This window comes from Dicentrarchus labrax, unplaced genomic scaffold, assembly GCF_905237075.1.
Source record: "Dicentrarchus labrax unplaced genomic scaffold, dlabrax2021, whole genome shotgun sequence".
Taxonomy (NCBI): Eukaryota; Metazoa; Chordata; class Actinopteri; family Moronidae; genus Dicentrarchus; species Dicentrarchus labrax.
This window is the reverse complement of record NW_026136710.1, coordinates 23,228,258-23,247,209: the sequence shown is the minus strand read 5'-3', so window position 1 is coordinate 23,247,209 and position 18,952 is coordinate 23,228,258. Positions and strand designations below refer to the sequence as shown.

Below are 18,952 nucleotides of genomic sequence, written 5' to 3'. Positions count from 1 at the left end.
AAGTCACACAACTGTTTGGCGACTACTTTCTCCAGAATCTTAGAGAGGAAGGGGAGGTTAGAAATCGGTCTATAGTTGGCTAAAACCCCTGGGTCAAGAGTGGGCTTTTTAAGAAGGGGTTTAATTACAGCTACTTTAAAGGACTGTGGTACATATCCTGACAATAAAGAAAGATTAATCATATCCAGTAAAGAAGTGCCAATTAAGGGAACAACTTCTTTAAGCAGCCTAGTTGGGATCGGGTCTAACAGACAGGTTGATGGCTAAGATGTAGAAATTATTGAAGTTAAATGATGAAGATCGATAGCAGACTGTCTAAATATATATATGATTTTACATTAGTTAAAGTTCCTGAACTTGGAGAGCAGGTAATAACTGTTGAGGGCATTTGGTTATTAATTTTGTCTCTAATAGTAATCATTTTATCATAAAAGAAGCTCATAAAATCGTTGCTACTGAGGGTTATGGGGATACGTGGCACTGGCTACAGTGCTGAAGAGGAACCTAGGGTTGTTCTTATTTTCTTTTATTAGTGTTGAATTATAGGCTCTTCTGGCATTACGGAGGGCCTTTCTATATTTTTTTATAATTTGGAAGAACACCATTTCCTTTCAAATTTACCGCTTTTTGCTTTAATTGGCGGGTTTGGTGGTTGTACCACGGTGCTAGTCTCCTATGTTTTAATATTTTCCTATTTATAGGGGCAATAGAATCTAGTGTTGTTTGCAGTGAGCCTGCAGCACTGTTAATCAGTGACTCAAAAGTTTTGTTTAAATGAACAGCAACAAGTCGCACCAACTGATGATGAGACTGGGAAGGAGCTGGTCCTGGCCTTGTATGACTACCAGGAGAAGAGTCCTCGTGAAGTTACCATGAAGAAGGGAGACATCCTCACCCTGCTTAACAGCACCAACAAGGTAGAGGAGCCATAGGATTATATAGAATATCAATAGAAATATCCTGTAATTTTGTGACCTGAAACAGCCATTGAAGCACTTAAAGTGAGTAAACTAACAAAGTAAAAGTGATGATTTACATCAGAAAATATCTCCCTCTCCTTCTCCTCTGTGCTGCAGGATTGGTGGAAGGTGGAGGTGAACGATCGCCAGGGCTTTGTTCCTGCTGCTTATGTAAAGAAGCTAGACCCCACCCAGTCCTCTTCCAGGGAAAACCTGCTGGATGAGCACGGCAGCATTGCACTGCGCCAAGACCAGATTGACAATCAGTAAGGAACCCACACACATCTTCAGTTTTGTGGAATGTAGATTACTAACTCATTTCTCCTTTCCTACTAGATTTGTTTAACTATTCCTCTTTAAGTGTTCAGGCTTTTCTCTGCTCTTTAACCTAACCTTTCTCTACTTCCATCGAATCATACTTTCTGCTCAGTTTTTAACACAAATGACCTTGCCCCTGGCCTCTTTCTCTCTTTTCTGGTGTAATTAACAACTAAATCTTGTCTTGCTGTGCGTTCGCCTTGCCTTGCCTCGCCTCGCCTCTGAGCAGGCTTGTCACCAAGGAGGCCTGCAGCGTGTCTGTGCGCATGAAGCAGGTGGAAGAGCTGTGAGTAGGAATCGGCGTCCCTCTGCGTGTTCTTGTGATCGTGATACCACTACATATCATCAGCAGTTTTACATCCTTCCCAACCTCAAAACCCCTCATGTTGTGTGACACCGTGTCTTCTTCACCCTTGTCTTCTATTCAGTACAGGGATAGAAGTACCTTGGATGCACACTTGTCACATCCTTCTCATCCCAAGCTTGCCTTTGGATGTTGATTTCAGATTTTCTGTCATGTCATAAGCTGTTCTGTTCTGCAGATATTGGGCTTTGATTCATCTTTGTACGGAATTTTTCATTGTCTGAGGCTCAAGGTACTAGTCAGAGAGATTAGCTTGAATTATTTTTCAATAATTCAACTGATGTGAATGTTACTGATCCTAGTGGCTCCAAGATTCATGATCATGTGCTTTACCATGAGACAATATCATATGTCCATTTAACAAAATCAGTTACATGATAACCAGGATAGTTAACAGTTAAGTGTAACTTCTTTACAGTCACAAATATCTGCAGTCAGTAACAGGTTTGAATTGCAATTGTCAGGGAGAAGAGGGAGGAGAGTCAATACAGTCAGTCACTTCCCAGCAGAAACAGAAAATCATCCCTCACTCTCTAACTGCCTCTCTTTAAAAAAAAAAAAGTTATTGTGCTTTATTTCTGATGCACAGTAAATCCCTGCTGTGAGATCTTAGAACAGTTTTGTTGTTATAGTCGAGATTAGCTTCGCTCAGTCCCAGCAGCAGTACAGTCCTACCAGAAGTTGTAACACTGATCTTCCTTTACTAACGTCAAACTAGGAGTTAAAATAGGGTTACCAGGGCTCCAGACTAACTTTCTGCATTGGTTGCACTGGTGCACCTAACTTTTTTTTTTAGGTGCACCAGCACAAAATTTAGGTGCACACAAATTTTTCATTGTGTTGCCTTTTCTTTCATATAATGCCAATGATTTTTAAACAAGAATAAGGTGTAGAGAAATTATTCTTTATTTGAAGCACAATTATATATAAAAAGAAAAATAAAGTGCTTAAAGTGCTTCACTGAACTGAAATTGAACATTTCAAACTCAAACATTTCAAGTAAAATAATTATTAATGATAATAATAATGATTACTACTGCCTGCTGCTGAAATACAGCTGGCAGAGGGGCCACTTTCTCCACACACACTTGTCACGGCATATCGTGTGTTTTTTAGACATGTTTTTCGATACGAAACATTGTTGACCCGCTCACCAATGCACTATTTCCAGCCATATTCTGACCGCACTCCTGACAGTACACGCAGTGCATTGCGTTACGTCCTTTGTTGTACCTCAGCCAGGGAAATTGTTCCATGAGTGTGTGAGTCCGGTCACAGGAGAACACAGAGAGATGATGCGCTTGTGAAATAAATTATGTTATGTTTTCACCCGGGCAGCGTCGGGTGCACCAGTGCGACCTAGAAAAATTATTAGTCGCACTCTTAAAAATTTGGTCGCACTCTGGAGCCCTGGGTTACAATACAGCAATATAAGCCTGTATCAAACTTATTATTGTTGGGAACACAGTACTCACTTTTAGTCACAGGTACTCTGTTAGCGAGCAGCAACATCTGATCTCATGTCAGAAACACAGCTAGAGGAAAAAACAGAACAGCAAGTTATTCCTGCAAAGAAATTCAACTCAGTTAAACCATCTCTGTCATTGCATCTTCATAAAAACGGACAGATGACAAACGTTATCCTACTGTGTAATTCCTGTTTGAATGTTTAGGAAGGAGATGAGCTTGGACAGAAACAGACACAGACATGCAGAGAATAAAAAAAAAAAGGCGTATCTTTTTGTTTTCACTTTGCATCGATCATATTGGATCGTTGATTATGAAATCCAATCATCAATCCAGATCGATCGTTACACTCCTAGTGTCTGGCTTTTTTTTTTTTTCAACTTGTGAAAACTGATTAATTATTGCAACATGGTCAGTCAATCTTCTGCTAAGCTGAATCAGACACTGAATACTAAATTGGTTAATGTACTTGCTGCACACAGATTTGTGGCCTCATTTTCCCTGAATCTTAATAAGCCTAAAGAATACAATGTTGTTAAGAAAGTAGATCATGTCCACTATAACACTCTGTGAGGAAACTATACTTACACTATCGGTGTACACATTGAAAAAATATTTTGTAGTTTTGATTTGAGAACCATCCAAATTTTCATTCTGTTCAAGCAGATTCTTCATTATTATCAACAATCATTTTTAATCTTTAAAAATGAGCCACTGTATAAGAGGGAGGATAAGCTTTTAAAGACACTTTAAATGATCTGATTCGACTGTGTGGTTGCAACTTATTCAAGGTACGGCACCCTGTTGGAGCTGGGAGAGAAGCGCAAGGACATGTTAGAGAAGAGCTGCAAGAAGTTCATGTTGTTCCGTGAGGCCAATGAGCTCCAGCAGTGGATCAATGAGAAGGAGAGCGCCCTCACTAATGAAGAAGTCGGCTCTGACCTGGAGCAGGTCGAGGTCCTGCAGAAGAAGTTTGACGACTTCCAGAAGGTAATGTTCACTCACTCAACTTTTAAAACGTCTTTTTCTACAGAGAGCCAAAGTCATGACACTACATCTGAGTTAGCCTATGCTCCACTAGCTTCTGTAAAACCCTGCCCACACTACTCTCTTCTATCAATTTTTCCATTTTTTTTTAGCTCTAATCTCTGCTGTCTAAGAACTTTTGCAATGTTCAGTCCTCTCTGCCCTGCTGATGTCTGAGCTATTCATGACCCTCAACTGTCATGAGCCGTGACGTTTTGCCCAGGATGGTCAAGGGCTTGTGGAAAATAATGGCCCCTAAAAACAGAAATGTTGGATTTTAAAAGATATTGTCTTTGTTAAAACATGAAATGAACTACACAACATGCTGTGGGGAGGATATGTACTAAGGCTGTGACATTTTTAGGTTTTATCACTCCTGGAAAAGAACACAGAAATTCTGGAAAACGTCTGAGCTTCATTTCATTTATCTCCCTGTAATGTAAATGTAATTCTAATGTCATTTTTAGGATGAAATCATGTTAGGTGTGTAATTGATTAGTCAGAAACTAGAAGCTGATATTGAATCTTCAACTTGCGTTACTATGCTCATTTCTGCTTAAGTACTCTCTTGGCTACTGTGTGTATTTGTTGAGACTAATTGTATGTCTCTTGTTTGGTCCAGGACCTGAAGGCCAATGAGTCTCGTCTGAGGGACATTAACAAAGTGGCATCTGAGCTGGAATCTGAAGGTCTGATGGCTGAGGAGGCTCCCATGGTCCAGGCTCAGGTAAGTTCTACCTCCCGGGCTGTGACTGTATGAGCCATCTTCCATGTTTTAGCTGTAATTTAATTAAGAGTATTTTTGCTCTCCTGTTTGCAGCAACAAGAACTGCTTGGTGCTGCTCCTGGCAAGGTTATAATTATTTCTGTAATTTAAACACATTTTACTTGATATTTAAGAAATATTTCAAATATCACAACAATGAAATGAATGTCCGATGCCTTATTTCTTGAACAGGATGAAGCAGATTCCAAGACTGCATCTCCATGGAAGGTAAGCTTCTTCTGACACTTTAATGTTAATCTGTATGCAGAAAATACATTCAAACATTCAGATGTTTTATGTATTTTTTTAGACAAACTGCATCAACTGCAAAGATTCGACAGCCTGTCAATCTTGATCTGATACTGTAACTGTGCATGGCTGTTCAGCATTGGGTTGATGTTTGATACTGGTGTGTCACTTCTGGAATTTACTGCAATCATGCCCAATAAGACATTTTGCTAGCATGGGGTTAATGTTACATGTCCTCATGGAATATGATTAGACATTGATGAGACAACCGGGGAGGCTTTTTTTTTTTAGCATACCTTGAATTTAAAATTAAGTCTCAAGATGTCTCAATCATTGACAAGTATATTGTTTGATTCATCATAATTCAATGTTTGGGGCAGGTTGGCTGGTTCTGCTCTGGCCATGGTTGCAGTCTTCACTATGTCCTGATTGGTGTAAACTCTTGGGAGTTTCCATAATACTCTTGACTGGTGTGGTGTTTTTCTGTTTTTGTCCTCCTCCCTTTCCCCCCTTTCTTTCTGCCATGTTTTGTTCACCTTTGACTATAGAATATACGCTTGGCTGTTCAAACAACGGCTAACTTTAATACCATCAAGGTAAGATTAACTAGTCAATCCCAACCTCACTTATGAATCGTTCCCCACCCAAGCTCCCCTGTCCTGTATTATGATCAGAAAACTAACCCCATCGTCATGGTGTCACATGATCCGTCTCTTCCTGTTGGCTGAAACCTGACTCTAACTATAGTGCTCAGTTTTGTTTGGTTCATCTTGTTTCCCATGGCATTTGTTTGTCTAATGATCCATTTTGTTTATTGTAGTGTGAATGATTGTTGGCATACTACATTATTAGTCATGTCTTCCCTTGTCCTTTTGTAGATCCTGACTTTTTGCTGTTATTTTCTTTGTCCTCATGCCATGCATCTAGTTCTGTGCATGTCACCCCCACCATCCACCTGCTTTTGTTTGTCCTTCACTGTCTCTGCCTATCAAACACACTATAGAAATTACCACACATCTTGCACATATTGTATTTGCATGATTATGTTTAGTTATGTTTAAGTTCAATATGTTAGCATTCCTCACCTCACCTTAAATCATGATCTCTAAGGGTGCTTTCACACCTGACCTGTTTGGTTTGGGTACGGACCCTTAGTGCAGTTCATTTGGGCTGTCAATCGAACCTGTTGTGGACCAAACAACTGGACTGAGACAGCTTGAAAGGGTAGACTTTCAAGCAGACTCTGGTGTGGATTGTTTGTGGTGTGAAAGAAAATGAACCAACCACAGGAGTATATGATAGCAGATGTGTGATTTTAGCATTATTTATTAATCCATCTGCTAAATTGTTCAGGAAGTGATCTGAAAAGGCAAGATGTTCCTTTATTGATCCCCTGTTGTGGAAATTCAAATTGGCACAGCAGCACAGAGGAATGTAGTACAAAAAGTAAAGAAAGAGAATAAAATAAAATATATGCACTACATACATATAAAGTACAATATGGTAAAACTGTGTATATCTGGACGTGTGCATGTATAAGTTTATATTTATACAAATTGTTTGGTAACCATGTATGCACGTCAGCGCAGGTATTTTCCCTGATTTAAGAAGTCAAAAGCTGTTAGAGCTGCTGTGCTCGTATCCTACTTTGTGTACCTCATCCGTTCATTAAATGGTAAATGGTTAATGGACCTGTACTTGTATAGTGTAGTTTCTAGTCTTCCGACCACTCAAAGCGCTTTTACACTACGTGCCACATTCACCCTTTCACACATATTTACTCAGTGATGGCAAAGCCTATCAAATTGAAACTAACTCATTCATACACGATTTGTAGTCTAATAATGCTTATTATCATAACCATAAACAACATAAATATACACATCAGAAGCATTGAAGTGCTGCATAAACATCTGTCATGTCACTGTAATTTGATTTCCTCACTTGGGTCCTGATGATGGAGGATGACAGTCTCTAAAATAGTCCAATCAACGAGTTACCTGTCAGTCTGTATAACTTCATGTTTACTTCTCTTGGTTTGTTTGTTAAAAGTCAATGTGAACATGAACCAGACCAGAACAAAATTGCAACAATGTATAATTTTTTTGGTTTGGATCAAATGAACCGAACTACATGTGTGAAAACACCCTCAAACACTCAACAAGTCCCTCTTTAATTTAGGGTATGTTTAGTACACATACTGCAAATCTTTGCAGAGTTTCCCACCAACATTTGAAGGAACTTTCTCTGGAAGAGCTGAGCAAACTCTGAAGAGTGTAGAGAGCTATTTAATTTTGACTGTGTTTTATGTGTAGGAGCTGAATAATCGCTGGAGGTCCCTGCAGCAGCTTGCTGAAGACAGGAGCAACATGCTGGGCAGTGCCCATGAGGTGCAACGATTCCACAGGTAAACACGTGTCTGTAACATCACCTACAGGTTTGTGTTTACGCCTCACCATCATCTTTGACAGTTACAAGAGCAAAGTTGTGTTTGTGCCTCCTCAGGGATGCTGATGAAACTAAAGAGTGGATTGAGGAGAAGAACCAGGCCCTCAACACTGACAACTACGGTCATGACTTAGCCAGTGTCCAGGCTCTGCAGCGCAAACACGAAGGCTTTGAAAGAGACCTTGCAGCCCTGGGTGATAAGGTCAGATTGTCTTTTAGTCATATATGAGACTTGTAGCTGATCTACAACCAAATATCTGGTGTAGATGTAGTATTTGTCTTGATGCAAATTTTTGCTATTCCCCTACCCAGGTGAATTCTCTTGGGGAGACAGCGGAGCGTCTGATCCAGTCCCACCCTGAGGCAGTGGATGACATCCAGGAGAAATGCACTGAGCTAAACACTGCCTGGAGCAGCCTGGTGGGACGTGCTGACCAGCGCAAAGACAAGCTTGGCAACTCCCATGACCTGCAGCGCTTCCTTTCTGACTTCAGGTAAGGAGAGAAGAACAGGTGGATGCGACTGGGTCTCATATGTTGTTCGGGTGATGAATTAGATTGAAAATGGGGTCTAACTGTCTAAGACATGCAGTTCATGTGTGGTATTTTTGGGCTATAACTTCTTCATCTCTACACAGAGATCTGATGTCCTGGATTAATGGCATCCGAGGACTAGTGTCCTCAGAGGAGCTGGCCAAAGACGTGACGGGAGCCGAAGCCCTTCTGGAAAGGCACCAGGTATTGAATTCTTATTCTTTTTCTCTGTGCAAAACTGTTTTTGCCCATCAAACACTGACTATGCATCTTTCATTTCTTTTATTATCTTTCCAGGAACACCGCACAGAGATCGATGCTCGTGCTGGAACCTTCCAGGCCTTTGAACAATTTGGTCAACAGCTGCTGGTGCGAGGCCACTATGCTAGTCCCGAGATTCAGCAGAAACTGGAGGCTCTAGATCGCGAGCGTGCTGATCTGGAGAAGGCCTGGGTGCAGCGTCGCATGATGTTGGACCAGTGCCTCGAGCTCCAGGTATTGGTGTTGAGCCATGACAGGACCAGTTAAAAATGGTTATTATGGCATTACTGTTGATGGCCCTTCACTGACTAACTGTTGTCTTTGTCGCCCTGCAGCTCTTCAACAGGGACTGTGAGCAGGCTGAGAACTGGATGGCGGCTCGTGAAGCCTTCCTTGCCAGTGACGACAAGGGTGACTCCCTGGACAGCGTGGAGGCCCTCATCAAGAAACATGAAGACTTTGACAAGGCCATTAACGTGCAGGTCAGTAAGATGATTCGACTCTCAAAAAGCTTTTAATATTGATTGGTAGTTGTGTTCTGTAAATGATAAAATTTTGCCCTGCTGTACAGGAGGAGAAGATTGCTGCTCTGCAGTCCTTTGCTGACCAGCTGATTGGAGCTGACCATTATGCCAAACCTGAGATCTTCAATCGCCGCAATGAAGTCCTTGACAGGTAGGAAAAGTTGGATTTTTAATATTTATTTTTTCTATTGATGGACACTTAAAGTGGTCCCAAAAGTTTAGAATACAGACACAAAAACATGTAACATACAACTGATCAATGGGGAAAAAAACAAAATTGCATAAAAGATTAGTACCTAGTTCAATAAAATGGCTTAACAGAAGAGTAATTGGTTCAATATCTGTCCTACTTGTGTGACACTTCTGAGACAGTTTCAGTTCCATTACACACAACTTTCAACCTGTTTGCCTTAAACAGCTTCCTCTCAAATCGAATTGAGTTAGTTTTACCTAAATGTATTGAAAGGTACTCCATTACACATATTTAATATCCAAGAGTGAACTTAATCTTGTTTATTTACCAGATGGCAGTAATGCAGAGTCATCAGCATATAACAGAAGTCAGCTTTTCACATCTCATTTTTATACATATTGTATTTTATAGGGATAAGAGAGGCCCTAATGTGGAGCCTTGGGGAACCCCACATGTAATACCGTAATACCCACTGTATCAAAAGCATATTACTTAATTTGCTTAATTTAATTAATTAATTAAAAACTTAATTTTATCTGGCATCCTACAATCAAAAGGATAGACAATTGTCACTAGAATATGCTACCGTAAAGCCAGGCTGAATTTTGTTATGTGAGACAAAGTATTGAGCCTGATTAAACACCCAATTGCTCAAAAACCTTAGACATAGTCATAAAAAATGAAACTGGCCTATAACTCCTTACACCTGCTTTGCTATTCTTCTTAAACAACAGGATAACTTTTGTTGTCACTTAAAACAACAATTACTTGAGAATATAAGTGATGAAACTACACTGCCACTATCCATCAAAAAGCTGACTGGGATAAGATCCAAACCAGTTGCTTTGTTAGTAGGTAGCAAGGGTACACAAAGCATTGAGACGGGCAGCGCCACATTTGGCAACTAAACTAGAGGCAACTGTTGTAAATGTTTGAATTGTATATGCCTGTGTTTGAGCTCCATTTTACACTTTAAATTCTGATGTTTGAAAGGTGGCGCCGGCTGAAGGCCCAGATGATTGAGAAGCGTTCCAAGCTGGGTGAATCCCAGACTTTGCAGCAGTTCAGCAGGGATGTGGATGAAATTGAGGCTTGGATCAGCGAGAAGCTGCAGACAGCAACCGATGAGTCCTACAAGGACCCTACCAATATCCAGGTACACATTTGGCTTCTACTAACACAGGGCTAACTAACAGAAGTTCATATCACGGACAGTCTGAGTGCAAGTTCCGCTCATTAATTTAGTGAACAGAAAAGATAGTATTTGTTTCTTTTTTTAAAGGAACATAGAAATGTTCCTAGATGGTTACTGATTCTAGGGCAGGCAAGCCACAAAATAAGCCAGTCGTGTGTCCTTAGCTAAAATAAAAAAATGCTAATCTGTTTTGTCTCATTGTATTGACGATACTCTTAACTGTGTCAAATCCCTCCCTGTGTCCTGTCTGAAGTGAGACTGAATTTTTCTCCCACTGTCTTATTTTTTTTTTATAGCTGTCCAAGCTGCTGGTAAGTTTGAGTAGTGTGTCAGCTGACTAACAACCGAGCAGGTTATCCATGTGTCCACGTCTTTGCTGTGTGTGTAGCCACAATGTAGAATAGGCACTCCATCTTGAGTTTGTCCCTCATCAGCACTGTTGAGTGCCAGCTTCTTTTCCATCTGGGTTTTAATTTTGTTAATTTCAGTGTTTTTGCTTAATTCTGTGTTCATTTTTTGTATTTTATTCTAGGTTTGTTTTGTCATCGAAGGCTACTAGTTGTTGGGTGTGGCTTCCATTTATATTTTCAATTCTTGAAGGGGGTTATCTTCAAACTTGTAGCACATATTTAATTCCACAGTCAAACAAATTTCTTTGGACCATTAAATGAAAAAGTATTTCTGACTAATAGCAGAGCTGACAAATTCTAAATTATAAGAAGCAATCACCAGCCCCTAAGTGGCTCTGTGTATGATCTTTAAAGAGTAAATAGACCAGCTGAGAAGGTCATGGAAATGTAGAAGGATACAAACATGAAGCAACTTTGAAGTGACCCTTCCTTCATTAAGTTTTTTTCAAGGTAGCTCTTTTGCAGATGTTGTCCTCTCCACCATTTTATGTTCTTCACGTTTGTCCTCTGTGTCTGTCGTTGTCATGGTCGGTGTCCTGTGTAATTTTTATATTCCATTCTCTAGTTTTTCAGTTCCAAACACAATTTTATAAACTAATTCACAATTGCCAATAATGTTAGCCATATAGTACTTCAAATACTTTGTTGAACTGACTTAAATTTTAGGTCTGGCTTACAACGTAAGTATAAAAGCAATGCTAATTGTTAAGTGTTAAACAACTTATCTCAGTTTAAGGAGAGTTCTGAACATTTACACCATAAAACAGAAGCGTGTTCACCTTGTGGTTCTCATTTTGTGTCTGTGTTCACTCCCACCTCTGTGTGTGCTGTCAGAGTAAGCATCAGAAACATCAGGCGTTTGAGGCTGAGCTGCACGCCAACGCAGACCGAATTCGTGGGGTCATTGATACTGGCAACGCCCTGATCCAGAGAGGAGCCTGTGCCGGCAGCGAGGATGCAGTCAAGGTATATTCAACATGTCTGCATACTGTGAATGCTCTATAACAAAAGTCTGTTATTAAATATCCATTAAATATTAGGCATTCAGCAGACACAAATGCAGCTTAATAGCAGAATGAGATTAACAGGTATTAGCAATTAACAATTTGATTTGATTTTATTGATATATATTGAAATAATAATAATAAATAAACACAATTTAAATTCCAATATTGGTCAGAATAATCCCATGGATGTTATCTTTAAATTGTTCAGCCCCACAGCAAGACATGGATTCTGTATAAAATAAACTGAGGCCTATTAGCTCTCCATAAGTTATGTGTAAGAACTGATTTAAATGCAATAGTATAGTGACAAAGTGAAAATAGCTGTTGTCTGTTCCTCAGGCACGCCTCAATGCTCTGGATGAACAGTGGCAGTTCCTTGTCAACAAATCAGCAGAAAAAAGCCAGAAACTCAAAGAGGCCAACAAGCAGCAGAACTTTAACACGGGCATCAAGGACTTCGACTTCTGGCTGTCTGAGGTGAGACTCTGCATACACGATACATGTGTACCAATTCTGGCACACCAATGTTGTTATTATTATTATTAATATTATTATTACTACAGTTACTATTATTACTGTTGTCACTGCTCATTGTCCCCCATCGTTGTTGTCGTCATCTTCATCATCTTCTTCATGTTCATCATCATCAGTCACTACTATTAGTGTAGTTGTTGCTGTGTGTCTAGAGCCGAAGGATCTGTCCTAGGTTTTTAACAGGCAGTTTTTCCTTGCCCTTGTCGCCAAGGTCTTGCTCATGGTCATCTGTAAATAATGTTATAAGGAGTTCGGTCTAGACCTGCTCTATTTGAAAAGTGTCCTGAGATAACTGCTGGTATGAATTGGCGCTATACAAATAAAATTGAATTGAATTGAATTCAATGTGCAGAAGATCATCTCAAAGTCTGATGCATGTTTGTTGTTTCTCAGGTGGAAGCTCTTCTTGCCTCTGAGGATTATGGCAAAGATCTTGCCTCAGTCAACAACCTGCTGAAGAAACACCAGCTGCTGGAGGCTGATATTTCTGCCCATGAGGTATGTGGGTCAGCTGTACCTCAGGGAACAACCTTATTTCACAACATTTGTGAAAATTTTGTCTCACAGATTACAAAATACCCACCTAGAGAGTTGGTAGTGAGTTGGTAACAAGAGTTGAAGAAGTAAACATGAAAGTGCATTCATAGATTTAGAGACTCTGACCCCCTCGCTCCTCCCTGCAGGACCGTCTGAAGGATCTAAACGGCCAGGCTGACAGCCTGATGGCCAGCAACGCCTTCGACACCTCACAGGTGAAGGACAAGCGTGATGCTGTTAATGGCCGCTTCACCAAGATCAAGAGCATGGCTGCCGGTCGCCGTGCCAAACTCAACGAGTCCCACCGCCTGCATCAGTTCTTCAGGGACCTGGATGATGAAGAATCGTGGATCAAGTAAGAGAGTTGCCCCTCGGATCAGGGAAATTAGCTGTGGAGATGGGATGAGATGGTCTTTTTTTGTATTTAATTTATGGAACATAAACAACTGAAATACACATTTCTGCCCCGACAGAGAAAAGAAGTTGCTTGTAAGTTCAGAGGACTACGGACGTGATTTGACAGGAGTACAGAATTTGAGGAAGAAACATAAGAGGCTGGAAGCTGAGCTGGGAGCCCATGAGCCAGCCATTCAGGTAAGGTCATCCATTCATCCATTGTGCCTTTGTTCAGTAAACTTAAACCACAAAATTTTTGTTCCCCTCAAAAAGCTTACACCTTTTTAAAAAAAAGGCTATAGTTGGAGCGAGAAATTCCCCATAAAATGTTATACAACAACAACATACAACATGTTTATTTGTGAACTTTTGAGGTTGAGGTAGGTGTATTTTCTTAACTTTGGACAGAGTAAGGCTAGCTGTATCCCCCTGCTTCCATTCTTTATGCTAAACTAACCTCACTTTAGCGCAGCGCACAATGCACAGACGTGCAGTATTAATCTTCTCATCTGACTCAGAAAGTGATTAAGTGTATTACTCAAAAAGAGGAACTATCCATAATTCATATTTCTCATTTGAGCCATAGTTCAATCAAGGCCTCAAGCAAGTTGTCATGTCATAGTAAATCTAGCAAGTCACTTGCCCTGTCGGGCTAAGAAGGCTGCCAACAAGGCTCGATCGAAGTGAGTTGCCCCAAGGACGTGGGTGAAACTCCTAACGTAACCTAATGTACTGCACAGTTTGCTGCAAGTCTTAGGGCAGGGCAGAAAGAACAGAGATGTTTTTCAAATGTCAAGTTTCCAAAAAACGTTGCTGGAGTGACAACAAATGTTGACAGCATCTCGGTTACATGGCAGCTAAGAGTGCTGCCGACAACGCCTCCTCTGGGGCCTTGTCGGTGCTTGTACTAAGCATGAACACAGAAGCAAGTCAGAATTTCGCAGAACTGATTTCCCCCGTGTATTATGTTTCAAAAACTATTGAACTCTGTCATCTGTAAATTGAATGATGCCATGATACCATAGCAAGTTGCATTATTTGACTATTGAATACCTGACTTGGACCTGAACCCCACTTGAGCTTGACAGTTGTATTTGGTCCACATTCTGGTTATATTCTGGGATAAAGTGTAGCTTTAGTATGCAGGGATTATATGTTCTGTGTGCTCCCAGTCGGTGCTGGACACTGGGAAGAAGCTGTCCGATGACAACACCATCGGCCAGGAGGAGATCCAGCAGAGGCTCGCCCAGTTTGTCGACCACTGGAAGGAACTCAAAGACTTATCTGGAGCGAGGTAAGCCTGCTGAGCTACACACTCTAAGTTCACACATACGCACAGATGGAAGCAGGTGTGTAAGTGTAGGCATGTGTGTTTGCTTCCAGGGGACAGAGGCTGGAGGAGTCACTCGAGTACCAGCAGTTTGTGGCGAACGTGGAAGAGGAAGAAGCTTGGATTAATGAGAAGTTGAATCTAGTGGGGAGCGAGGACTACGGAGATACACTGGCTGCTGTGCAGGTGCTTTTCTGTCACAGACAACACTCCCGTAACATAACTTAAAGTGTTTTTTTAACTGTAGAGTGCTAAGTTGGACCTTTTTTATTTCAACAGGGTTTGCTGAAAAAGCATGAAGCATTTGAGACTGACTTCACCGTGCACAGGGACAGAGTCAACGATGTGTGCACTAATGGAGAGGAGCTCATCAAGAAGGTACTGACTGTGTATCACTGAGAAAATACACTTAAAAATACACAAAAGCAGTGAAATAATCATCTACAGAACAAAGGTTTCAGGATCATTTGCATGTGTTTCAAACAGAACAACCATCATGTGGACAACATCAGTGCCAAGATGTCGGCTCTACGAGGCAAAGTGTTGGAGCTGGAGAGGGCAGCGGCTCAGAGGAAGGCCAAGCTTGATGAGAACTCTGCTTTCCTGCAGTTCAACTGGAAGGCAGACGTGGTGGAGTCCTGGATCGGTACGAACACATTAACACTTCTGTCTTTCTTTTTTCATTCTAAAACAAACTTCTATCAATTTTCTATAGTAGTGTATGTGTAGTGTGTACTGTAATCCCACTAAAATATATTCACTTAAAAGATACCTAATAATATTTATACTGTAAAGATCATTCTGAAAAATCATATATATTATATTATCTAATGCTCAATCACAATCCATAACTGTCTGACTTTATTTTCGTGTCTGAACCTGTGGATGCTCTTTGTGTTTTAGGTGAGAAGGAGAACAGCCTGAAGACTGATGACTATGGCAGAGACCTGTCCTCTGTGCAGACCCTGCTCACCAAACAGGTACTCCATCCTCTGAAACACTCTTCTACTTTTCCTCTGTGCCATGTTACTCTTTCCAATATCTTTTTTTTTTTTCTGCGTCCGTCTACAGGAGACGTTTGATGCCGGTCTCCAGGCCTTCCAACAGGAGGGTATCACCAACATCACAGCTCTCAAGGACCAGCTGGTGGCTGCCAAGCACGTCCAATCAAAAGCCATTGAAGCTCGTCATGCTGCTTTGATGAAGCGCTGGAACCAGCTGCTGTCCAACTCAGCCGCTCGCAAAAAGAAGCTTCTGGAGGCTCAAGAGCACTTCAGAAAGGTAGAGCGTCCTGTTTTTTTAACCATAAATCCTCAGCAGTGATGTCCAAAATGAAAGCTTTTTCTGAGGTTTTATCAGTAAGCCGGACTTGTTTTAAGGAACGTATCTTTTCCACCTACCCCAGGTCGAGGACTTGTTCCTGACATTCGCCAAGAAGGCGTCGGCTTTCAACAGCTGGTTTGAGAACGCAGAGGAGGATCTGACGGACCCGGTGAGGTGCAACTCCCTGGAGGAGATCCGGGCGCTGCGCGAAGCCCATGAAGCCTTCCGCTCTTCACTGAGCTCGGCTCAGGCCGACTTCAACCAGCTGGCCGAGCTGGACCAGCAGATCAAGAGCTACCAGGTGGTGTCCAACCCCTACACCTGGTTCACCATGGAGGCCCTGGAAGAAACCTGGAGGAACCTGCAGAAGATCATCAAGGTCTCCACATCTAAGATGATATACTTGTTCACACAAAATTCAGCACCAAGTATAAACGATTTATTGTGATTTGCAGAGGTTGGAAGTAGTTTTCAGTAAAAATTACCTTGCTGCTGTGTCTTTCTGTCCGTCTGTGAATGTGAGTGTAGGAGCGGGAGCTGGAGCTGCAGAAGGAGCAGAGGAGGCAGGAGGAAAACGATAAGTTGCGTCAGGAGTTTGCACAGCACGCCAACGCTTTCCACCAGTGGCTGCAGGAGACCAGGTAGAGCACATGTTCTTTCAACTCATCAGCTCTTCTTTCATGTAGTTCAACATTTCAACCTAGCATGAATGTTTTAAAGCTGAAAATGTCTTAGTTGCATGACGGTCTTGACACACACACTGGCATATATTTTTCTTAGCAGCATGCAGTATGAAACTGTTAAATGGATCTATTTTGCAGTATGCTAGACCGGGCTCAGCCCGTTTCTGATTTTGGAAAAAGGAAGTAAACAATAGCATGGCTAATGACAGACCACAGCTACTGTGTATCACCCCATCATGCTCCAAAAAAGATCATTTATAAAAGTGGATGTTTATGATTTGCCCAAAGTTACCACACAGATGAGTAATGCCTATCTGACGATTGGAAGGAACCAGATTCAGCAGCATTTTGTCGCTTTACTTCACTGCAAATGTAATGTGTGTTTGAGCTTGTTCCAACAACCACTTCCCAGATGGGTCTGTTTAACAAGTAAGATTGTCATGATACCAGATTTTTAAACTTTGATACAATGCTAGTGTATAAACATTATAATAAATACCTCTTTTCGATACTACAGCAAAAAAAAAAAGGAGGCACACTAAATAGGAGATAAACTACCTTCCCACAGTGCTGGTACTGGTCACTGAGCACATTGAGGACCAGTTGATTTTCTTCCCCGTTGAGTAATCTGTGCAACCTTTGGTTGAAAATCTGATAGATCTTTTTTTATAGTTTGGGTACTTTCCATACTATCAAGTAATATGTTTGTATTATTTTCAACAAGTGGTATCAAAGAGTATTTATATCATATTATTATTGTATCAGAGTATTGATACTTTTAACAACCTGAGTAACACACTAGCTGACACAGGTTATGATTTGCCATCATTTTTCCTAAAATTGCCAATATTCAAAATCTACCACATTGATTTCCTCAGAAATGATCACAAGTGGATTTATTCATGTTGTAATATACAACATTTGCAAACAATACTTCCTCTTTGTTTGTTGTTGTGATTGCTGTGATGGTCCCAGCGCTTTGCATTGTGGGATACAGTAGGTCAAGGAGACTGGTCCGATCCATATTGGAGATTTTTTCCAAACCAGTATGAAATCTGGGTATTTGTGGCATGCTGCAGACGTTGCTTTGCATACTGTGAAGGTGCTTTCTGCAGTGTGTGTCTTTGTGTAAACGAGCTCAGCATGCTTACTGGTGAAATGTTTGCTCTCTCACAAACATTCACACGTGTCTCCATTTTCAAAGCTAGGGCGTCAAAACATTGAGCGCTGTCCACACTGCTGTTAGCATTTTCTGTTTTCAGGGTTGTTTGCACTAAGCACTGTGTCATTGTTAACGTGTATTTGTTCTCTTTTTTCCTCTCTCCATCCCTCCCCTCTCTTTCTCCCTCGTTCCTCTTGACTGCTTCCACGCTGATGCTTGGGATTACTGTGCTTATCAGGACATATCTTCTGGATGGGTTAATATCACTTTTCTTATTTATACGTGTGTTTATATGAGTGGGTGTGTGTGGTGGGTGGGTGGGTGTGTGTGGGTGGGTGGGTGGGTGTGTGTGGGTGGGTGGGTGGGTGGGTGTGTGTGTGTGGGTGGGTGTGTGTGTGTGTGTGTGTGGGTGGGTGGGTGGGTGGGTGTGTGTGGGTGGGTGGGTGGGTGTGGGATGTGATGATCTTAAAAGTGGGTGTTGAAATGATGAAGCTTATAGGACCAGTCTAAAATCATTATGTTCCCTCTGTTTCTCCTTGATGTACATGATTTTCTTTCTGGAAAATCCCCTGTGTTTTCACTCCATTTTCTTGTCTGATGTTTAATCTCTGGTCCTTCCTCCTCCCCATCCTCTCTTTGAATAGCATAGCCTATCGGCGGGTTATCTGTGTCTATCAGTACCAGGTTGCTGATGATCTTTCTGGAAGGTCAACCTTTTTCAAGCCTTGCTCTTATATTCTTTTGCTTTTTCTGACCCACGCGGTGCCGTCAGGCCCTTGTGACCTTATGCACTTCAGTCTAAAACCACCATGTTGGGCTCTGGCGTGCTCAGTACCTTCCTCCTGTACTAACATCCACACGGTCCTCAAACTTAGAGTTGTCACCATGTTTACTGTGTGTACCTCAGGGGTGGAAACTGCAAATTATTGGCTTCTAAACAGTACAGGAGTATTCTAAGCAACTTTAAGTGGAATTTGGTCCCATTGAGTTATTGTGGTTTAGTTTTCAGCATGTGTGCAGTGACTTCACAGTGCACCATTCATCTCCTGTAACAGAAAACTGACTCACATTCATGAAGTACTAATGATCTGCAGCAGTTTCCAGTCCTGTGTGCAGTAGCCCTAGCCTTGCATGGTTTGGGTTACCAGTAGATCTTTGGCATGAATGCAGCTCAACTGTCATAGGACAGAGTTAGTCTGTCAAATTAAAGATTTGTTAAATTGAAACTTAATAGCCAGTTTAATTTGCACCTCGAAACATTTGATTG

At 41.3% G+C, this 18,952-nt stretch overlaps 1 protein-coding gene across 5 annotated transcripts in view; it reads left to right on the top strand.

The window, feature by feature from the left end:
- The window catches only part of sptan1 (spectrin alpha, non-erythrocytic 1), a 37,172-nt gene that overhangs the window by 16,124 nt on the left and 2,096 nt on the right, over positions 1 to 18,952 (top strand). The window contains exons 20-50 of one of the 5 annotated variants that reach the window (XM_051412242.1): positions 783 to 917; positions 1,077 to 1,225; positions 1,507 to 1,563; positions 3,900 to 4,098; positions 4,757 to 4,861; positions 4,955 to 4,987; positions 5,093 to 5,128; positions 5,698 to 5,745; positions 7,465 to 7,556; positions 7,655 to 7,799; positions 7,910 to 8,091; positions 8,235 to 8,334; positions 8,428 to 8,625; positions 8,727 to 8,873; positions 8,963 to 9,066; positions 10,102 to 10,264; positions 10,600 to 10,614; positions 11,548 to 11,679; positions 12,060 to 12,197; positions 12,648 to 12,752; positions 12,938 to 13,146; positions 13,265 to 13,385; positions 14,360 to 14,481; positions 14,571 to 14,703; positions 14,797 to 14,895; positions 15,004 to 15,163; positions 15,421 to 15,497; positions 15,589 to 15,798; positions 15,923 to 16,219; positions 16,369 to 16,481; positions 17,924 to 17,941. In XM_051412242.1, the coding sequence (XP_051268202.1) occupies positions 783 to 917; positions 1,077 to 1,225; positions 1,507 to 1,563; positions 3,900 to 4,098; positions 4,757 to 4,861; positions 4,955 to 4,987; positions 5,093 to 5,128; positions 5,698 to 5,745; positions 7,465 to 7,556; positions 7,655 to 7,799; positions 7,910 to 8,091; positions 8,235 to 8,334; positions 8,428 to 8,625; positions 8,727 to 8,873; positions 8,963 to 9,066; positions 10,102 to 10,264; positions 10,600 to 10,614; positions 11,548 to 11,679; positions 12,060 to 12,197; positions 12,648 to 12,752; positions 12,938 to 13,146; positions 13,265 to 13,385; positions 14,360 to 14,481; positions 14,571 to 14,703; positions 14,797 to 14,895; positions 15,004 to 15,163; positions 15,421 to 15,497; positions 15,589 to 15,798; positions 15,923 to 16,219; positions 16,369 to 16,481; positions 17,924 to 17,941 (3,842 nt within the window). The remainder of the gene's footprint in view (positions 1 to 782; positions 918 to 1,076; positions 1,226 to 1,506; positions 1,564 to 3,899; positions 4,099 to 4,756; positions 4,862 to 4,954; positions 4,988 to 5,092; positions 5,129 to 5,697; positions 5,746 to 7,464; positions 7,557 to 7,654; positions 7,800 to 7,909; positions 8,092 to 8,234; positions 8,335 to 8,427; positions 8,626 to 8,726; positions 8,874 to 8,962; positions 9,067 to 10,101; positions 10,265 to 10,599; positions 10,615 to 11,547; positions 11,680 to 12,059; positions 12,198 to 12,647; positions 12,753 to 12,937; positions 13,147 to 13,264; positions 13,386 to 14,359; positions 14,482 to 14,570; positions 14,704 to 14,796; positions 14,896 to 15,003; positions 15,164 to 15,420; positions 15,498 to 15,588; positions 15,799 to 15,922; positions 16,220 to 16,368; positions 16,482 to 17,923; positions 17,942 to 18,952) is intronic. The other 4 variants (XM_051412245.1, XM_051412243.1, XM_051412244.1 and 1 more) reach the window with 4 other exon arrangements.